At 37.6% G+C, this 15567-nt stretch overlaps 1 protein-coding gene across 3 annotated transcripts; it reads right to left on the reverse strand.

Annotated features, from left to right (window-relative positions):
- Positions 1-8476: 8476 nt before the first annotated feature.
- On the reverse strand, positions 8477-15197 carry LOC140171441 (uncharacterized). Of its 3 annotated transcripts, XM_072194702.1 has the most exons (6): positions 15050-15197; positions 12405-13356; positions 11575-11856; positions 10837-10938; positions 9547-10025; positions 8477-9281 (listed from the first exon to the last, which is right to left on the reverse strand). In XM_072194702.1, the coding sequence occupies exons 5-6, from the start codon at positions 9602-9604 to the stop codon at positions 8989-8991; spliced, it is 351 nt and encodes a 116-aa protein (XP_072050803.1). In that variant the 5' UTR covers positions 9605-10025; positions 10837-10938; positions 11575-11856; positions 12405-13356; positions 15050-15197; the 3' UTR covers positions 8477-8988. The 3 variants fall into 3 exon arrangements, with proteins under 3 accessions (XP_072050803.1, XP_072050804.1, XP_072050802.1); XM_072194701.1 differs by having other exon boundaries at positions 9193-10025; XM_072194703.1 differs by lacking the exons at positions 11575-11856; positions 12405-13356.
- Positions 15198-15567: the final 370 nt, after the last annotated feature.

A 15567-nucleotide genomic window follows, 5' to 3' on the forward strand; every position in this document is an offset into this window, starting at 1 on the left:
CGAACGAAAAAAAAGGAGTCCTATCTGATTGGCTAGCAATCGATTGCTAGATAGCTCAGTGCAGTGGTGAACTACAAACTCAAAATGGAGCGATGTATTCAATTCGATTGAAATCGATATTCTATTTAATATTGACGCATATAAAGAAAGTGGTATAGTGTGTATTGTATGACTTGTGATTTAATTTTCTAATACATGTGTTCCTTTATAGAATTGGAATTCTCAAACAGTTGAATATATCACAATTTTTATTTTGAAGATCAAAATCGTTACTTATAAATGCAGTGATCTGTTTATGGATGATACGTTGTTCGGTGTCCCCGAACAACGTATCATCCATAAACTGAGGGCGAAAGCTTGGACTTATTAAAAATTTCATGTTACACTTGCTGGGTTGTCGTCTGTCCTTCATCTGACCATACTGCAGTTACTGTCCGTTTTCCTATACACAATACACAGTACTCTTTCCCATTGACGCGTGACCTCTACAAATAGCCTACATTAAAAGTATGGGATATGCCTAGTTAACGTCGCTGTGTGAAAAATAACCGGCCAATATTAAAAGTACTCTTCTAAAGTTCTAGAAAATATAGTTTTGTAACATGTCCTAAATTTTTAGCTAATTTAGATGTTTGGAAATATGCGTACTTTGGTGTTTTAGTTAATGTTATAGGTAATAGTACATTGCCTAGTTAACGTCGCTGTGTGAAAAATAACCGGCCAATATTAAAAGTACTCTTCTAAAATTCTAGACAATATAGTTTTGTAACATGTCCTAAATTTTTAGCTAATTTAGATGTTTGGAAATATACGTACTTTGGTGTTTTAGGAAGGATATGTAAACGACAGATAACACCAAAAAATATGAAGAAATTATTTCCAAACCGTGTAAAGTCTGCAAACCACCATGTTTCTCATTTTCAAGAACGCTGGTTAACAATAAGCACGTATTGTCTCATTTCGTAAACAAAGACCACACAGAATTGTTCTCTAGCGCTCGCTTTATAATCGTTCACCCAACTGAAAGTATAATCCCAGCTCATTGCTCCATTGTACGTGTAAAGCAGACACATATGTTGTGTGTATTTAACCAGAGAAGATATGATTTAATCAGCTGAGCTGTTTTCAATGAGTGTTATCTTGGTTTAATCATGGTAGGTATTATAGAAGGAGAATTCACGAACCCAGTTCCCTTTGTACTATGATCGTTATGAGTCGATACTGAGCAATCAGGTATGAATGGTGCACTATCGATTTGCTAAGCTTCTTATCTATTGAGCTTGGCCGGTTATGAACCACCGTTATCGCGACTTCTAAGCAGAATGACGTCATTTTTACCCACAAAGCATTGTGGCAGTGACCATAAACAAAGGAAAACAATTTACTTCCGGTAATTTTATAACGCCAATATTTCTTATGGCCAAGCTTGGCGGATCATAGAAACAACATTGCCAGTCTTGGAAAACCTTCCAAATCATTTCCACTGGTTTAAATGTCCCGCAGACACCCGCCAGTATTACTAATCATGATCAGAAAAAATACATAAATTCACCGTAACTTTGGAAGGAAATGAGGGAATTCGATCAGATTTTCGCTAGTAAATCAACTTGAACTCGGAAACACAATGACGCAATCGAAGATCATGTGACCGATGCAAAAGGGCACTAAAACCATCCATTTCCGGTAGGGGTCACCTGGGGGGGGGGGTCTGTTTAAATTAAATTTTAAGATAGATGATCGATATTGTCGCATAACGATCATAAACATCAAAGCCCGTGTTTTGCGGGACTGCACTGATTAAATCCATTCAAGTGATGACTAGCGTTGAATAGCGTAATCGGCTTAACCTATTGAGTGGATTAGATTTTTCTGTGGAACCTCCTTCTATAATACCTACCATGGTTTAATAGCTTTTTTAATGGGGTTTAAGTCCTGCAAAGGTCGAGTTGAATTTACTGTAGACATGACTGCATCATGCCTACAATACAAAACAAGATGAACAGGGTCTTACAAACTCATATACTGAAGCTGAATTTACATATACAAGAAGCATATTTTGAACGATTTACAAAAAATACAAATAACAACAACTTCTTACATACCAATGGTTGCACGAAAACAACCGAACAAGTCTCTACCTCCAATGCATATGATACAGAGTGAAAATGAATGAACGAATCAATTGTGATACAATCGATTTGTTTTAAAGAAAACAAAGGACTAGCGTGGTACGTACGTGTTGACCAAACCAGCTATGGCTTGCCCATATAGACATAACATGCACGAAATGATATGGCTTGCCATAACGGACAAAACGTGAAAAATTCATTCTCATTCATCGACATTAATATCATGTGGTTTTAGAGTTCTTAGCTTACTTATCCAATACGATTCTCTCTTAAGGATGATGTGATCTTTTTATGTTTATTTGTTCGATGCCCATTAGGGTTGCATCTTGAAGACAATGGCCCGGTGTGTTGAAGTGTTGTGCGATGGGGATTTTTTGCCACTTGGGGTTTTGTATAACTTGATATCGGATCTGGTATTGTTAAACCGGGTGTATAATTTGGTTGTGGTCTTACCTACATATTGCTTCTGGCAGACCCTGCAGGTGATTAGATATATAAGCCAGTTTGGTTTACAGTCTATTTTGCATTGATGGGGAATATTTCCTTTGTCACAGAGCTTTGGAACTTCCTGCCTTCAGTGACATGTGTGCATACAATACATTTCTTGGTGCATTATAGAAACCGTTGTTATCTTGCAGGGGGGGAGTTTGGAGTGGGCCAGAAGGTCACGTAAGTTCCTTGGTCTACGAAATGCTGCTAATAGGTCTGTCACACTACGACGGACTGGATCAACGTACATCACTGAATACAAAAATATTTTATTTGGTGGAAAAATCACCAGTCCGGCAGAAGATTCGGTGGGATTGTGGGTCCGATTCCCGTTCGTCTCTCTATGCGTTGTGGCCGCTAATAATCCTGCAGGCGTCTTATATCCGATCGTTCAACGTCCGACAAATGACCGGATTTGGGGTCCGATTCCCGTTCGTTTCTCTATGCGTTGTGGCCGCTAATAATCCTGCAGGCGTCTTATATTCGATCGTTCAACGTCCGACAAATGACCGGATTTGGGGGTCAACGTCCGACAAATGTCCGGATTTGGGGGTCCGATTCCCATTCGTCTCTCTATGCGTTGTGGCCGCTAATAATCCTGCAGGCGTTTTATATTCAATCGTTCAACGTCCGACAAATGACCGGCGAATCCGTGGCATGTGGCACCAACAGGGACGTCCACCCTATCAGAAAAGTGGGGAGGAGAGGGTTTTTGACCCCTTAGAGGCAGTGACGTAGCAAGCACTTTTCAGAGGGTGAACAAAGTGGGGAAAGACAACTTTTAAGGGGGAAAACTTTGACGAAAATGGTCAAATATTGGCTAATAAGTACAAAAGGGCTACAAATCTGATATATCAGGACAATCAGCGTCCGGGGGCAATAGAGGTGAGAAACCTTTGGACAATGAAGGCCCAATTGAAGCCATTTGTCATTTTTGGATCAATTTTAGCACTATTATTGGGTACTATTTTAGTTTGAAACAGCCGCAAATTGGTGAAACGAAAGCCTAATTGAAGTTTTAAAAATAACACGTGGATGTCCATAGCAGAAGCAAAAAGGAAGACTTGTCCATTTTTCAAAATGAAGGTCCAATTGAAGCCATTTGCATGGGGACTGTAGGGCCTATTTACATTATTAGGCCTAGGCCTATTGTGTAAAAATTTAGTTTTAAAAATGGAAAATTTGGAAAATTGTTTTGGTGCATCATTTTTACACTATTATTGCCTTAAACAAAAAACAAAGAAGGCCCGAACTGAATTTGCAAAATTTAAAATGTTACACTGATCCACTGACACTTAGATATAAGACTTCAGGTAAAGCATGCATGGAAAGTCAGTAATAGACCTAAGTCCGTCTTCAATACTGACTTTGGTGACAAAATATCACGGGCCCTACATATCGACGGGCCGGCAGTAATTTTCACTGGCTTTTGGGCCAAGGAACCACATTAAAGCACTGCCTATAATAATCACAGGCCTATACTTGAGGCTTACTATACACCAGGCACAAAAAGAAACTCGTCAGTTATATTCATCCTTGCTGTTCAATAACTTGATAATTTTGGATTATTCTGAATATACATTTTGTTAATTGGACTTTGCTTTCTCATTTGACACCCTGTTCGTGAAAAACGAACAAGAATTGACCAAGATATGCGCCTTCAAAGCCTCAAACCCCAAAATCAAAAGTTGCATTTTCAACGATTTTCAATGGGAACGCATCGTTGTATTGCACACAAGCACCACGGGCCAATCAATAAAGCACACAGTGTAACAGGCACAATTGAATCGTTAAAATTGCAACTTTTCATTTTGGGGTTTGAGAGTTTGGAGGCGCATATCTTGGTCAATTCTTGCTCAATGTTCACGAACGGGGTGTCAAATGCGAAAGAAAAGTCCAATTAACAAAATGTATATTTCAGAATAATCCAAAATTATCAAGTTATTGAACAGCAAGGATGAATATAACTGACGAGTTTCTTTTTGTGCCTGGTGTATACTATCCTGGGCCTACTCAATAACGTACAATTTAACCTTTTCCATGTTTTCTCTTCTTTTTTCTTTCTTGTCAATCACTAAAACTGGTAGGAATTTGATAGCGCGTCCTCTACCCTTCAGAAAGTGCCCTCCCTCAATACAACTTACATGCCTAGGCCTACTACATTACGTGCAATTTAACTTTTTCTCTTTTCTTCTCTCTTCAATTTTTCTCACTTTCTTTTCTTTTTTCTCTCCTTTCCCCTTTTTTTCTACTTGGCAGTCACTAAAGCATTGGGGGAAATATGATATTGCGTCACACACCCTTCAGAAAGCCCCCCCATGATCGATGCACATGTTCGCCATAGGCCTACATCCGGCACAAGCGCCTGCGAAACCTTGCAAACACCTGCGGTATATAAACGAAAGAATAACGAACAAACCCAGGGTATATATACAGAACAGTACGAACACACATCGGACAACTTCCGAACATGTGTATTCGAGCACACTCCGTTTCAAGTTTTGTGCATGCACAAAACTTGAAACGTATTAATCGACGGACTAAACAAACTTCACCTAACACGAAACGCATTTGGCGGATAATAGCAGGACATATGAAGAACATAAAACGAACATTGACGAACACTAACGGATTTGCTAAAATACCATCCGTTTCTTATACGGAAGACCAATCCGGTGTAGTGTGACACTAACACGGTCTGGGTCAACGTACATCACCGAATGCAAAAATATGCTATCCGGTGGTGAAGGCCTCACAGGAACGTATTTGCAACGAACACGCGCCGAGTGCAACGAACAAAGAACGAACATGAACGAAAGTAGAGCGAACAAACTCCGGCAATATGCGGCACCATACGAACACACATCGGATAAATACCGAACATGTGTATCTCGGTGACAGCCGTGTCAAGTTTTGTGCATGCACAAAACTTGCCGACGGACTTAACGAACATCACCTAACACGAAACGCATTTGGCGGATGATAGCAGGACATAAAAAGAACATAAAACGATCACTGACGAACAACAACGGATTTACTAAAATACCATCCGTTTCTTGTACGGAAGACCTATTCGGTGTAGTGTGACAGACCTATAAAGGTGGTTCTGCAGTCCACTCCCCAACTAAAGGCAGTGTTTCCAGTGTTTCTATGAATTTCTACTTTTTACTTCAGCCTTTGCCGTCTGGGCTGACAATTGAATTAGTTGGTTTAAGATATCAATATTACTGCTATAAATTGTACTTGTCAGATATAAAACAGTTGCCAATTTGTTGGCAATCAACTCACACTTATTTACATTTACGGATAGATACAAATTATTATAATATGCACACTTGCCCTAAAGTAACATACAATTTACCATTTAATTTGATTAATACAATCTCATATATCATAACATAATAGTCTAAAGTGACATAAAGAGACAAAAATCTACCTAAAAATACTTGATCTCTCCCATCTGTGGTACACTTGCAGGATTTGATATTACTAATCATGACCAACCCAAATTTAGCCAAAGCTATGCAAATTTCTGCTCATTTTAATATTACTTTAGTCTATCAGGTTTTTTTGAGAAATGCATTCAGGGCGCGCAACCATATAATACTACAGGGTGTCCCAGAATGATCTATACCGGGAAAGATGGAATTGTTTAGGTATAGAAGGGCATGTTGAATGGTCATATTGTTTTGCATTTTAAGTTCTACATATATTTAGCTTTCTCAGATTTTTTAGATTTTTAAAATTGGGCGTTTCTAGTAGAAGTTATGGAAGATTGCGTAAAAATGGTGAAATTTAAGTTTTGACAACGCAAGCTATTTTTTTTTTTTTTTTTATTACTAACCGTTCAGCACAAAGTTATTTGTAAAAAGTTATGCAGGTATTTTAGCTGTGCCCTGTTCATATTTCCACTAAATAGCCGATATCTATCTATTATTTATGACGTTACGAAGCAATCATTATATGGAATTAAGGATTTGTGGCCTAATCCCATTCTCTCTTTGGCGGTAGTTTTAAATATAGTTATTGTGGTGTGAGGTCCATGTCATTTGAAATGCTTGCAGAGATCGAACCGGTTGTGGTACAGAAAAAGACGGCTCCTCAATTTACTGTACAGCAGCGTGGATTTCTTTCAAAACTTACTGGCAAACCGGCAGCTATGTTGATACGCAAAGAAGATTCATTAGACGGTAGTTTATAACGTAAAGAAGTTTGACGAGCACGGAACTGTCAGGAATCGGCAGAGTGAAGCTTCAGGTGCTCGTAAGACTGTAAGAACTAGAGCGAACATTGCAGCTGTCCGGCAAGCTTTAAGGTAACCCCAACAGTAGTTGTCGTCGAAATGCTGTGCCAGACATCCCACGTTCTTCATTTACTCGTATCGTGCCATTTTTCAAAGGTATGCGAGTCGTTTTTCATCGATTTTACATTATTGCATGTCACACCAAACAAATAAAGGTAGCGTGCTGAAATTAACAGAATAAGTAGGAGATATGTCCAACATTATAATGCTTGTATCAAAAATAGATCCACTGCCCGTCTTCTATTTTTAGTTATTTTTGCATACACGGTACAAATCATTCTGGGACACCCTGTATTAGGTGGTGTGAAATCTAAAGTTTTAAATGGACAAAACATATCTGAGACACACTTGTTTTTGGTCTTACCTTTTAGACATAATTCATAATACGTATAGTCTCTGTTCACTTATAACATATTAATATAGTATATTAAAATAATATCATAAATCTTACTCTACACTAAATACACCTCTTGACAGCAAAGAAAAATCAGAAAAATACAAAATATCTTGGAGGAAATGTGTATGTTTTAAGCATGGGTGTTATGTATTCCTCTATATTTATGTTCCTTTAAAGGAGTCTCCGGCAATCATAACATTATGCCTTATATATCATAAAAAATAATTATCAGTACGAATCACATGGTTTTATTAAAACAAACTCATATTGACCATAAAACGAATAAAAATAGTCGGCTCTCAACATACGATATTCAAAATTCCCGCGCCGAAATTGTCTAAGTGCAATGACGTGCAATGTGCTCAATTGTCGTCAGCCTTCATTGCATTACTGGGACGTCATTGCACTCGACAATTTCGGCGCCAGGGAATTTTGAATATCGCGTGTTGAGAGACGAATGTTTTATTCGTTTTTATGGTCACTATGAGTTTGTTTTAAATAAACCACGTGACACGTGAAAAATTACCTCATTATCAACAAAAATAACTTATGCAACATATCACAATTAGGGCAAGGATAGTTACTGATTGTTGGTTCACAGACACTTTTAACTGCTAGGGTCAATATGTAGGATTTATTTTAAACAAATAATTGCATATTTTTCTCATATAAGTGAAGTTTAAAAGCTGAAATAGGTGTTATTTGGGATTTTTATCCACCGCATTACTATTCATTACGTCATCCTGTCAATCATATGACGCCATCATTGAGAGATATCCCGATTGTATACAAGATATCATCACAGCATCACCATCTGCTGAAGACGCTAGTCGAGCTAGTGAAAACGTTCCAGGTGAGCGAAAAATAGTGTAGTGTTGAAGTTAAACTCTTTAATCATTTTATCTACCACTGCACTACGTATGAATATTCACTCGTATATTACTATTCATGTTTCAAAAAGGTTTTGAAGCATGAAGAGGTCAGAAGTGGAAAACAAATACATGTTTCTTAATTTTGAATTTATATCTTAACATTGAAGACGTGGTCGTAATTGGAAATTAACATGCTTTAATTTTCACCAAAGTTCACCAAAAAAAAAGTAAATAAAATAAACTCTAATCCAAATTATAGTAATTTTACCAAATTTTTGACCATTAATTTACTCATCTCTTCATTAAAGTAGCCTTGATTAGGAAAATCTAAATTGAAATTTCTTAATGTCTTATTTTCAATATTATATTGATTTAGATAATGAAAATCGAATGGGAATACAACCTTATTCAAGCTGAATGTCAGTTTTCTTAAAGTCATAATGTACGATCTTATAATATGTATTTGGTAAATTTTTTTCAAACCTGATTTTTTGGCATATTTGTAATGTTTACACCTGTCACAACTTGCACCTAAATGGAATCAGCCAAATTTGTTGTGTTTAGGTCATAAGTCATAATTCAAGAAATTATGACTTTATGTCCGCCCATAGTACTGCGTGTTAAACGGTCAAAATAACAAGCAGTGTTTCTTTCTCGTTACCTCGTTATTTCAGCTCAAAATGGACAGAAACCATTCCCGATCATTATTACTAGTATTATTTCAGCATTTTGAGTATATAATGACAAATTTAAAATTTGAAGGAAATCGTACATTAAGCCTTTAAGTAAAGGCTGAAATTATTTCTGAAACAATGTTTTGAGGGCAACTGTAAACTTGGGACCCACCTTGCCATTCATTTGATAATCTGATCTTATCTCGTCTTTGAATTTGTTTGCGTCGCTGCTGTATTCCAGGTACATTTCTTCTAGGTGGCTGCCATCAAGGCCGTCAAGTTTATCACACAGATCATCCAGTTTCTCCTTCTTAAGCCAGTCTTGGACATTCTTGTCAGTCCAGTTGCTAGCAGGTGACTTGGATTTTGGTGAGGGTGCAGTGTGGACCTTAGTTGCTTGTGTAGCTCTAATTGGACCTAGATTGGAATTATATTAAGCATAAGAAATACTGGTTGGTTTAGGCAGGGGCACTCCAAGTTTGGCAGGTGCCTCGGAGAATTAAAATACTGGACATCGGTATATCTGAAGCCCCAAAATCATGTCAAAATTGGCAGTTTCAACCAAATGTCCGAACATTATAGGCAAATTTAGGCTACAATGAGACAATAAAGGTACTCATCCATACAGTATAACAACCCAAGAACCAGTGTTGTATTACTTAACCTATTACTGTGAACGTACCATCATAATCATCACGTGCTCTAGCTTGTTCTCCCAAAGCTGTCAAAAGTAATGCCATCCTTAGCAAACACAAAACGTTTAGAAAACGTTTTCTCTAGGTTCTAGTTTGGTCTTTTACGTCTTCGTCTTCCAAAACGTTTTAAAAAACGTTTTAAAAACGTTTTGACTTGGTTAAAATATTGTTCGTTTTACCATGACGTTCAGAAAACGTTTTTAAAACGATTTTTACGTTATTTTGCCACGTTTATAATACGTTATTTCCAGAACGTTTTCCGAACGTTTTGTACAACGTCAATTAAATGTCTTTCTAAAGCGTTTAATTATTGCCTAGCTAGTGTCTGTTTTCCTGAGATCGTCAGTAAAGAACTTGTAGTAGAGTTTGGTTCCCTGTAGAGCACCCAGCCATCCATCTGGATCATAGCCTTGTTCTACGAGAAGTGGAATGATGACCTTCTTCTTCTTGTATGCATACTCTGCTTCTGCAAAAATTCATACAATGATTTATACATGCAGCATTAAAGAATTATTACTTTAACCATGACAAATCAATGTAATGTGATTTGCGATAGTGTTTTGGTACAAGGCTCAATGAATAGAACACCAGAAAGATGAGAAGGTAGCCACATAAAAGTACACCCTGCAAGTTGGAAGAAATTCACTACAGAGCTCAGAAACTCAGCAATCACAAGAGCAGACCATACTACCATAGAGAACAATTTCATAGACTGGGAGAGAAGCCAACATTGTTGCCAAGGATGCCAGTTCACAGGAAAATTCAGGAGACCATATAGATTAGGGAGGTACACTAACACCACGAACCAGTTCATGTATTGCTTATATCACCACACCTCGGGAGAACCAGTGACCAGATCACTTTTGATAAAACCATCATTCACAATGGCAATTTTTTTAGGATTTTGCAACGGATGAACAGCAAATTCGCATTTCGAATCTTGAATTTAAGCTCTGTTAGTGATAGAATTTAGATTTCTGTTCATTTAGTTAAGTTTATTGTTGGTCATCCAACATTTTATGTTGTCAATACACTTAGACAGTTTAGACAGGAAAGAGCACGGTCACAGGGGTCAAAAAAAGAAACATACATGTACATTTGGGGGTCGTCGTCGTATTATAATACTCGACGCCCTGCTTTTCTTACGACGTGTCCCAGGGTATGGGACTACACGACTAAAAATATAAGAGCATTTTGTCAAATATCACATTTACAACTAAGCAGTTTATTACAGGTTTTATTCTGTTATTCAAAATATATTTTGCATTATTATTTACCTGTTCTGCAGCTTTGACTATTCTTGTAAGCTTCTGACATAAAGATGAGGACTATCTCTGACTTCTCTACAGCTTCAGCCATTGAATTTAGAATATCGTCTCCTAGATATCAGAAAATACAAAATAGTATAATTAATCATAATCCAAAACGATACAAAAGCAACAAGTTAACATGGTTAAACTGTTTGCCATATCAACAAAATGACTGGTGATGATTTTATAACTTTTTCAAACAAATATCACCTCAGAAGATATAGTTATTTACTGCCCGATATAGATATCAATTTATTCCAAGTTCTCTGGCAGCTCTCATCCATTGCTGGTTTAGTGGTAAGATGACAAGAGTCCTGAGTTGATTCCTGCTACCGCCTTCTTCACAAAATAAAAACAACAACAAAAAACACGAAGACAAAATATACCAAAATGATACACCATGTGGGACCTGGCAGAAAACAAGTACTGTACAATCCAAACCATAGGCTTAGGAATGGGGCCTTGAGGGGGGCGGCTGGGGTGTTTTACACGTATTTTTTGCTGAATTTTCTCCAGCACCCCCTACAATGGGCCATCAACAAAAATGTACATTTTATCAGCAACCTTATGTTGAAAATCTTCCTAAGCCACTGCAAGCACAATCCAAATCTGTTTACTTGATGTACATCATGCTACAACCATATAGCATAATGATGAATTCAATCATTGTTTTTTCTTTTTCGAACATGAAGAAAGTAGTCTTACTCAAGTGAGTGACGTCCATCCAGACTCGGTAGCCATGGTTGACTAAGTCATCCCTGATCTTTAAAGCAATGTCTTGGAAATCCCACTGATAACTGATCATGACTTTGGCTGTGTTTGCTGCAGCTCTCTTTGGTTCCTTGATGGATGCTTCATATGATGGCGGAGACTCTTGTGGAGTGCTTGACGGCAAGTCTTCAGGTCGGTTGTCGTTGATTTTCCAATAAGCAATGCCACTGGTCTTTCTCAGATTTCTGTTTGTTGATTTTCTCAGTTTATCCAACACTAAAATTATCAATAAATTTATATCATACATGTTACATTCTCAGAATATTTTGATCTTTCTTATCCGCAGAATTAAAATATACGTACTGGCAAATGTAATATTAAGTAAGCAAAATGAGTCACTTGTCAACACCCTTTGTTACAATCAGAGTTGCAGGAATATGGTCCCTGCACTAGAAAAGGTTCCAAAGTGGTTCTAAAGTGTCCTACTGGGAGAACCCTTACACGTGAACCCTTAAGAAGAGAACCATTACAGATTCTACAGCCTCTTTAGAGAATAGTTTTGCATGGTTACCAAAGATCCATTTATGGTTACTTTTAAGAACCATCAAGTGTTCTAGAGAACAAATAATGAACCCTTTTGGAACTATTTGTTGAGAAAATTAGTGTATTTTCTTTTGAAACAACAAAGGGCTCATTTCTTACTCCACAAAATTATAAACAACATATTTCTCTATTTCTCACATAATATTTATATATGATTGCCAACCTCACACATGATACATCTCACTGATCTCTACTGTTCCCAGATTGTTTATAATACTCACATGGAACTGCCTTTTGCAGTTGAGGAGATGTCCTGATGGATTCCACAAATGCCAGGTTCCACACACAGATTCGGCAGCCACACACTGTTCCTCTTCATCAAAATCATCTTGTAACATGCGCACTATGTTAGGAATACCACCTTTCTTCTCAATCTCAAGTTTGTTATTGTCATTTATCGCCAAATGATTTAAGCAATCAAGAAGCTCACCAGCACGTGCTCAATACTGCCTATTGTTGCAGTATGATCGCTGGAGTTGACTGCTCCATACAGCCACTGCACAAGAATAGCTACTCCTCCATCTTATGTTGCAAGGATAGCACTTTCTGCTTCATCAACTACATATGCCAAGATAGTCAGAGAGACAACTTTGACCATGTCATTCTGGGATTTCAAGTATCTTTTGAAGATGGAAACTGCTCCTGCATCTCGGTAAATTTTGCGGTTGCTGTTGCACAGAGATATTGAATTGTCAAGAAGAAAGAGCATGCCTTGTAGTAATTCATGTATAGTTTCATATTGTTTCTTTTGTTCCAAGTATTTCTCCAGCTTTCCTAAGCCTACAAATAGCAAAGTGATGCTTCCAAATTTACCTATATCAGCAGCAAGCTCAGGGCAATAATCCGTAAAATTGAAGTAGGTGCCCAACATGAGCTCCAAATTTGCAAATCCATCTTCTTCCCATTTTTCTCTTTCTAGGAAGCAACACAATCCTCTCCACATTCTATTAAACAGCTGACCATAACCATGCCTTACCAAATATGACACTCTCGTATGTGTTTCACTACGGTCACTTGTGTTTTGCCATGCAGATACCTTTATGGTCTTGAGGGCTTTATACATTTCAGGGGTAGTAAAATCATCACATTTCTTGAGATATTGAATATATATCCAATCCTGGTTTGGCTTCTTCCAATGTTGCCATTGTTGGTGGTAGCTGTCCTCGAATATATCTGTAAATTCATCAGCCAACATATGACTTAATAAGCATGGGATTCTCAACTTCTATCAAAAGCTTAACAAGCTATGATCATGATAATAATATAATTAGACATCAGATTGGCCTGACACCCAGCCTGATATTCATCTGCAAAGTTTGGCTGGTAAAGTGGGAAAGAGATCGGAAAACAAAGCAACCATGTGATGTTCTCGATCTCATGGCGTACGACAAGTATACCTTTTGCCAACACTGCTTTTTATGTATAACAGGCAAATGAGGCAATGCACCACGGCCCTAATTTGGTCAAACAACCTTACTCGAAGATAGAAGTTTTACCTAATTAAGGCTCTGCTGAAAAAAATTTAGACCTGCTTTGGTGAAAACCTCAAACTTTAGGAACACAATAATAAGCTGGACACTTGGAAAAAGAAATGGCATGAAGGCTTTTAAAATTTTTCCAGTACAGTCCTAATTAGGCATAAAAGTCTATATCGAGTTAGGTCGTTTTACCAAATTAGGGCCGACCACTTGATGTATAAAACAGGACTGTCAACTTTTCGGAATTGCTTGGCATGAGATATTGTCGAACAGGGGCGTACCAGGACGGATATATTGTTTGCCGACTAAAATTGTCAATATTGTTGATCCCTGATTTTTGTCGCCAGGGCGCTCGAGAATCTAAAAAAAGTGGGGTGGGAGAGGGTGGCTGGGGTAGGAACAAAGCTGTTTCTCTGATTATTTTTTGTCAATATGTGAGATTTTGCTCCCTTGGTTCGAGAGCGTGAAGGTGTGCAAATGCGTGAACGTGCTTGCGACGCACGCCGAATGTATGAGAGTTGACAGCCCTGTATTAAAATGGTTGTCATTCTTTAAGGGATGTGGTCCGATTTTTCATGTTTATACTTATACAACTCAAACTGATTTAATAATAGGCCTCAATGTAAGATAGAAAACAAAACAATACACATTAAATAGAAATGTCATGCAGTATTTTGAAATGTGAAATATGTGTTGCGTGGGGTAGTTTTATTCTCAAATATGACTATCTAAATCTAAATCTGTATATAGACCCTTTTTTTTTTTTTTTCATCATGCACTATTCCGGGGGTACTTCCGTCTTTCGAGTGTCGTAAAACACATCATCTCCCCGTGGATGTGCAGAGTTTTGTTCATTACATTCTGGAATGCGGGCATTTCGGCTGGTGCCTCCATCGAAAAAAAATAGGAATCACGAATAACGGCGCACAATGACTAATAGCCTTTCGGGGGCAAAAAACAACATTTCTATGCGACATGGGGTCGTCAGGGAAAAAAAGTTTCCTCTTATTGAAACATAACTTTTACACGTCCTATAGACCTAGAGGTGAAAAACTGATGACGGCACTTAATTTTATGTACAAAACATTTCCCGTCAAATAGCAAAATTCACCTTCATTTTGGGCTAAGATACCCTGAAACTTTTTCGCGTGTTTTGCACGCAAATACTCGTCCACCTAACTATGTATGCTTCCGCCAACACTGTAATGGCTTTAATGTTAGGTTGATCTTCATGCAAAAGAATTAATTTTACACAAAGCAAGTTGATATAATTTTTTCTTTCCTCTCTCCTCTCTCTTCTCTCCTGCAGCTTCCTGCCTATTCTCTTTACCTCTCTTTCTCCCTTAATACTTTTGATACCCTTTTGCAAATTTTGCGAAACTACTTACCTCAAAGTTTTAATGTTTTATAGTGCTATATTGTTACTTTGGCAGAATTTGTTCACCAGATCCTGATACCATTCCTTCCATATTAAATGCTAATACACCATGCAGGTTGTTTGGCACACACCGTCAGTGTCAAGAGCTCTTGTCAGTGTCTAGGCCTAAAGGTTTTGGTGCCAAAATTTGCTTACCCAAGCATGCCAAGCCTTAAACAGTATGTACATAAATCTTGTATATTACTTCACTGTAACGAAATGCTATGGGAGGTCTGTTGTACATGTACCTACCGCGAGGTACATGTTTACTGTATTCACAGTAAAAGAGAACATTATTAGTACTCGTATACTGGTTGTGACAAAAAAAACCACAATCACATTTTTGTTTAATGTGCAATGTTATTTCCTAAGATAAGTAATGTCTAAGCTATCAGAACCATTTAGTGTGTTTCTTCAAATACTTGAGTTCAAAAATTTGGCCCAATTAACTGAAAAAAAAAAAAAAAAACCCAGTTGGGCCATTTTTCG

Source organism: Amphiura filiformis, chromosome 15, assembly GCF_039555335.1.
Source record: "Amphiura filiformis chromosome 15, Afil_fr2py, whole genome shotgun sequence".
NCBI lineage: Eukaryota > Metazoa > Echinodermata > Ophiuroidea > Amphilepidida > Amphiuridae > Amphiura > Amphiura filiformis.

Excerpts from the sequence above, each read along its gene's own strand:
- LOC140171441 (XM_072194701.1), bottom strand. The coding sequence starts at position 11,674 with ATGATCAGTTATCAGTGGGATTTCCAAGACATTGCTTTAAAGATCAGG. Across the intron at positions 10,939-11,574 it reads GATGGACGTCACTCACTTGA|GAGACGATATTCTAAATTCA; the intron begins GTAAGACTACTT and ends TCTGATATCTAG. Across the intron at positions 10,026-10,836 it reads TAGTCAAAGCTGCAGAACAG|AAGCAGAGTATGCATACAAG; the intron begins GTAAATAATAAT and ends GAATTTTTGCAG.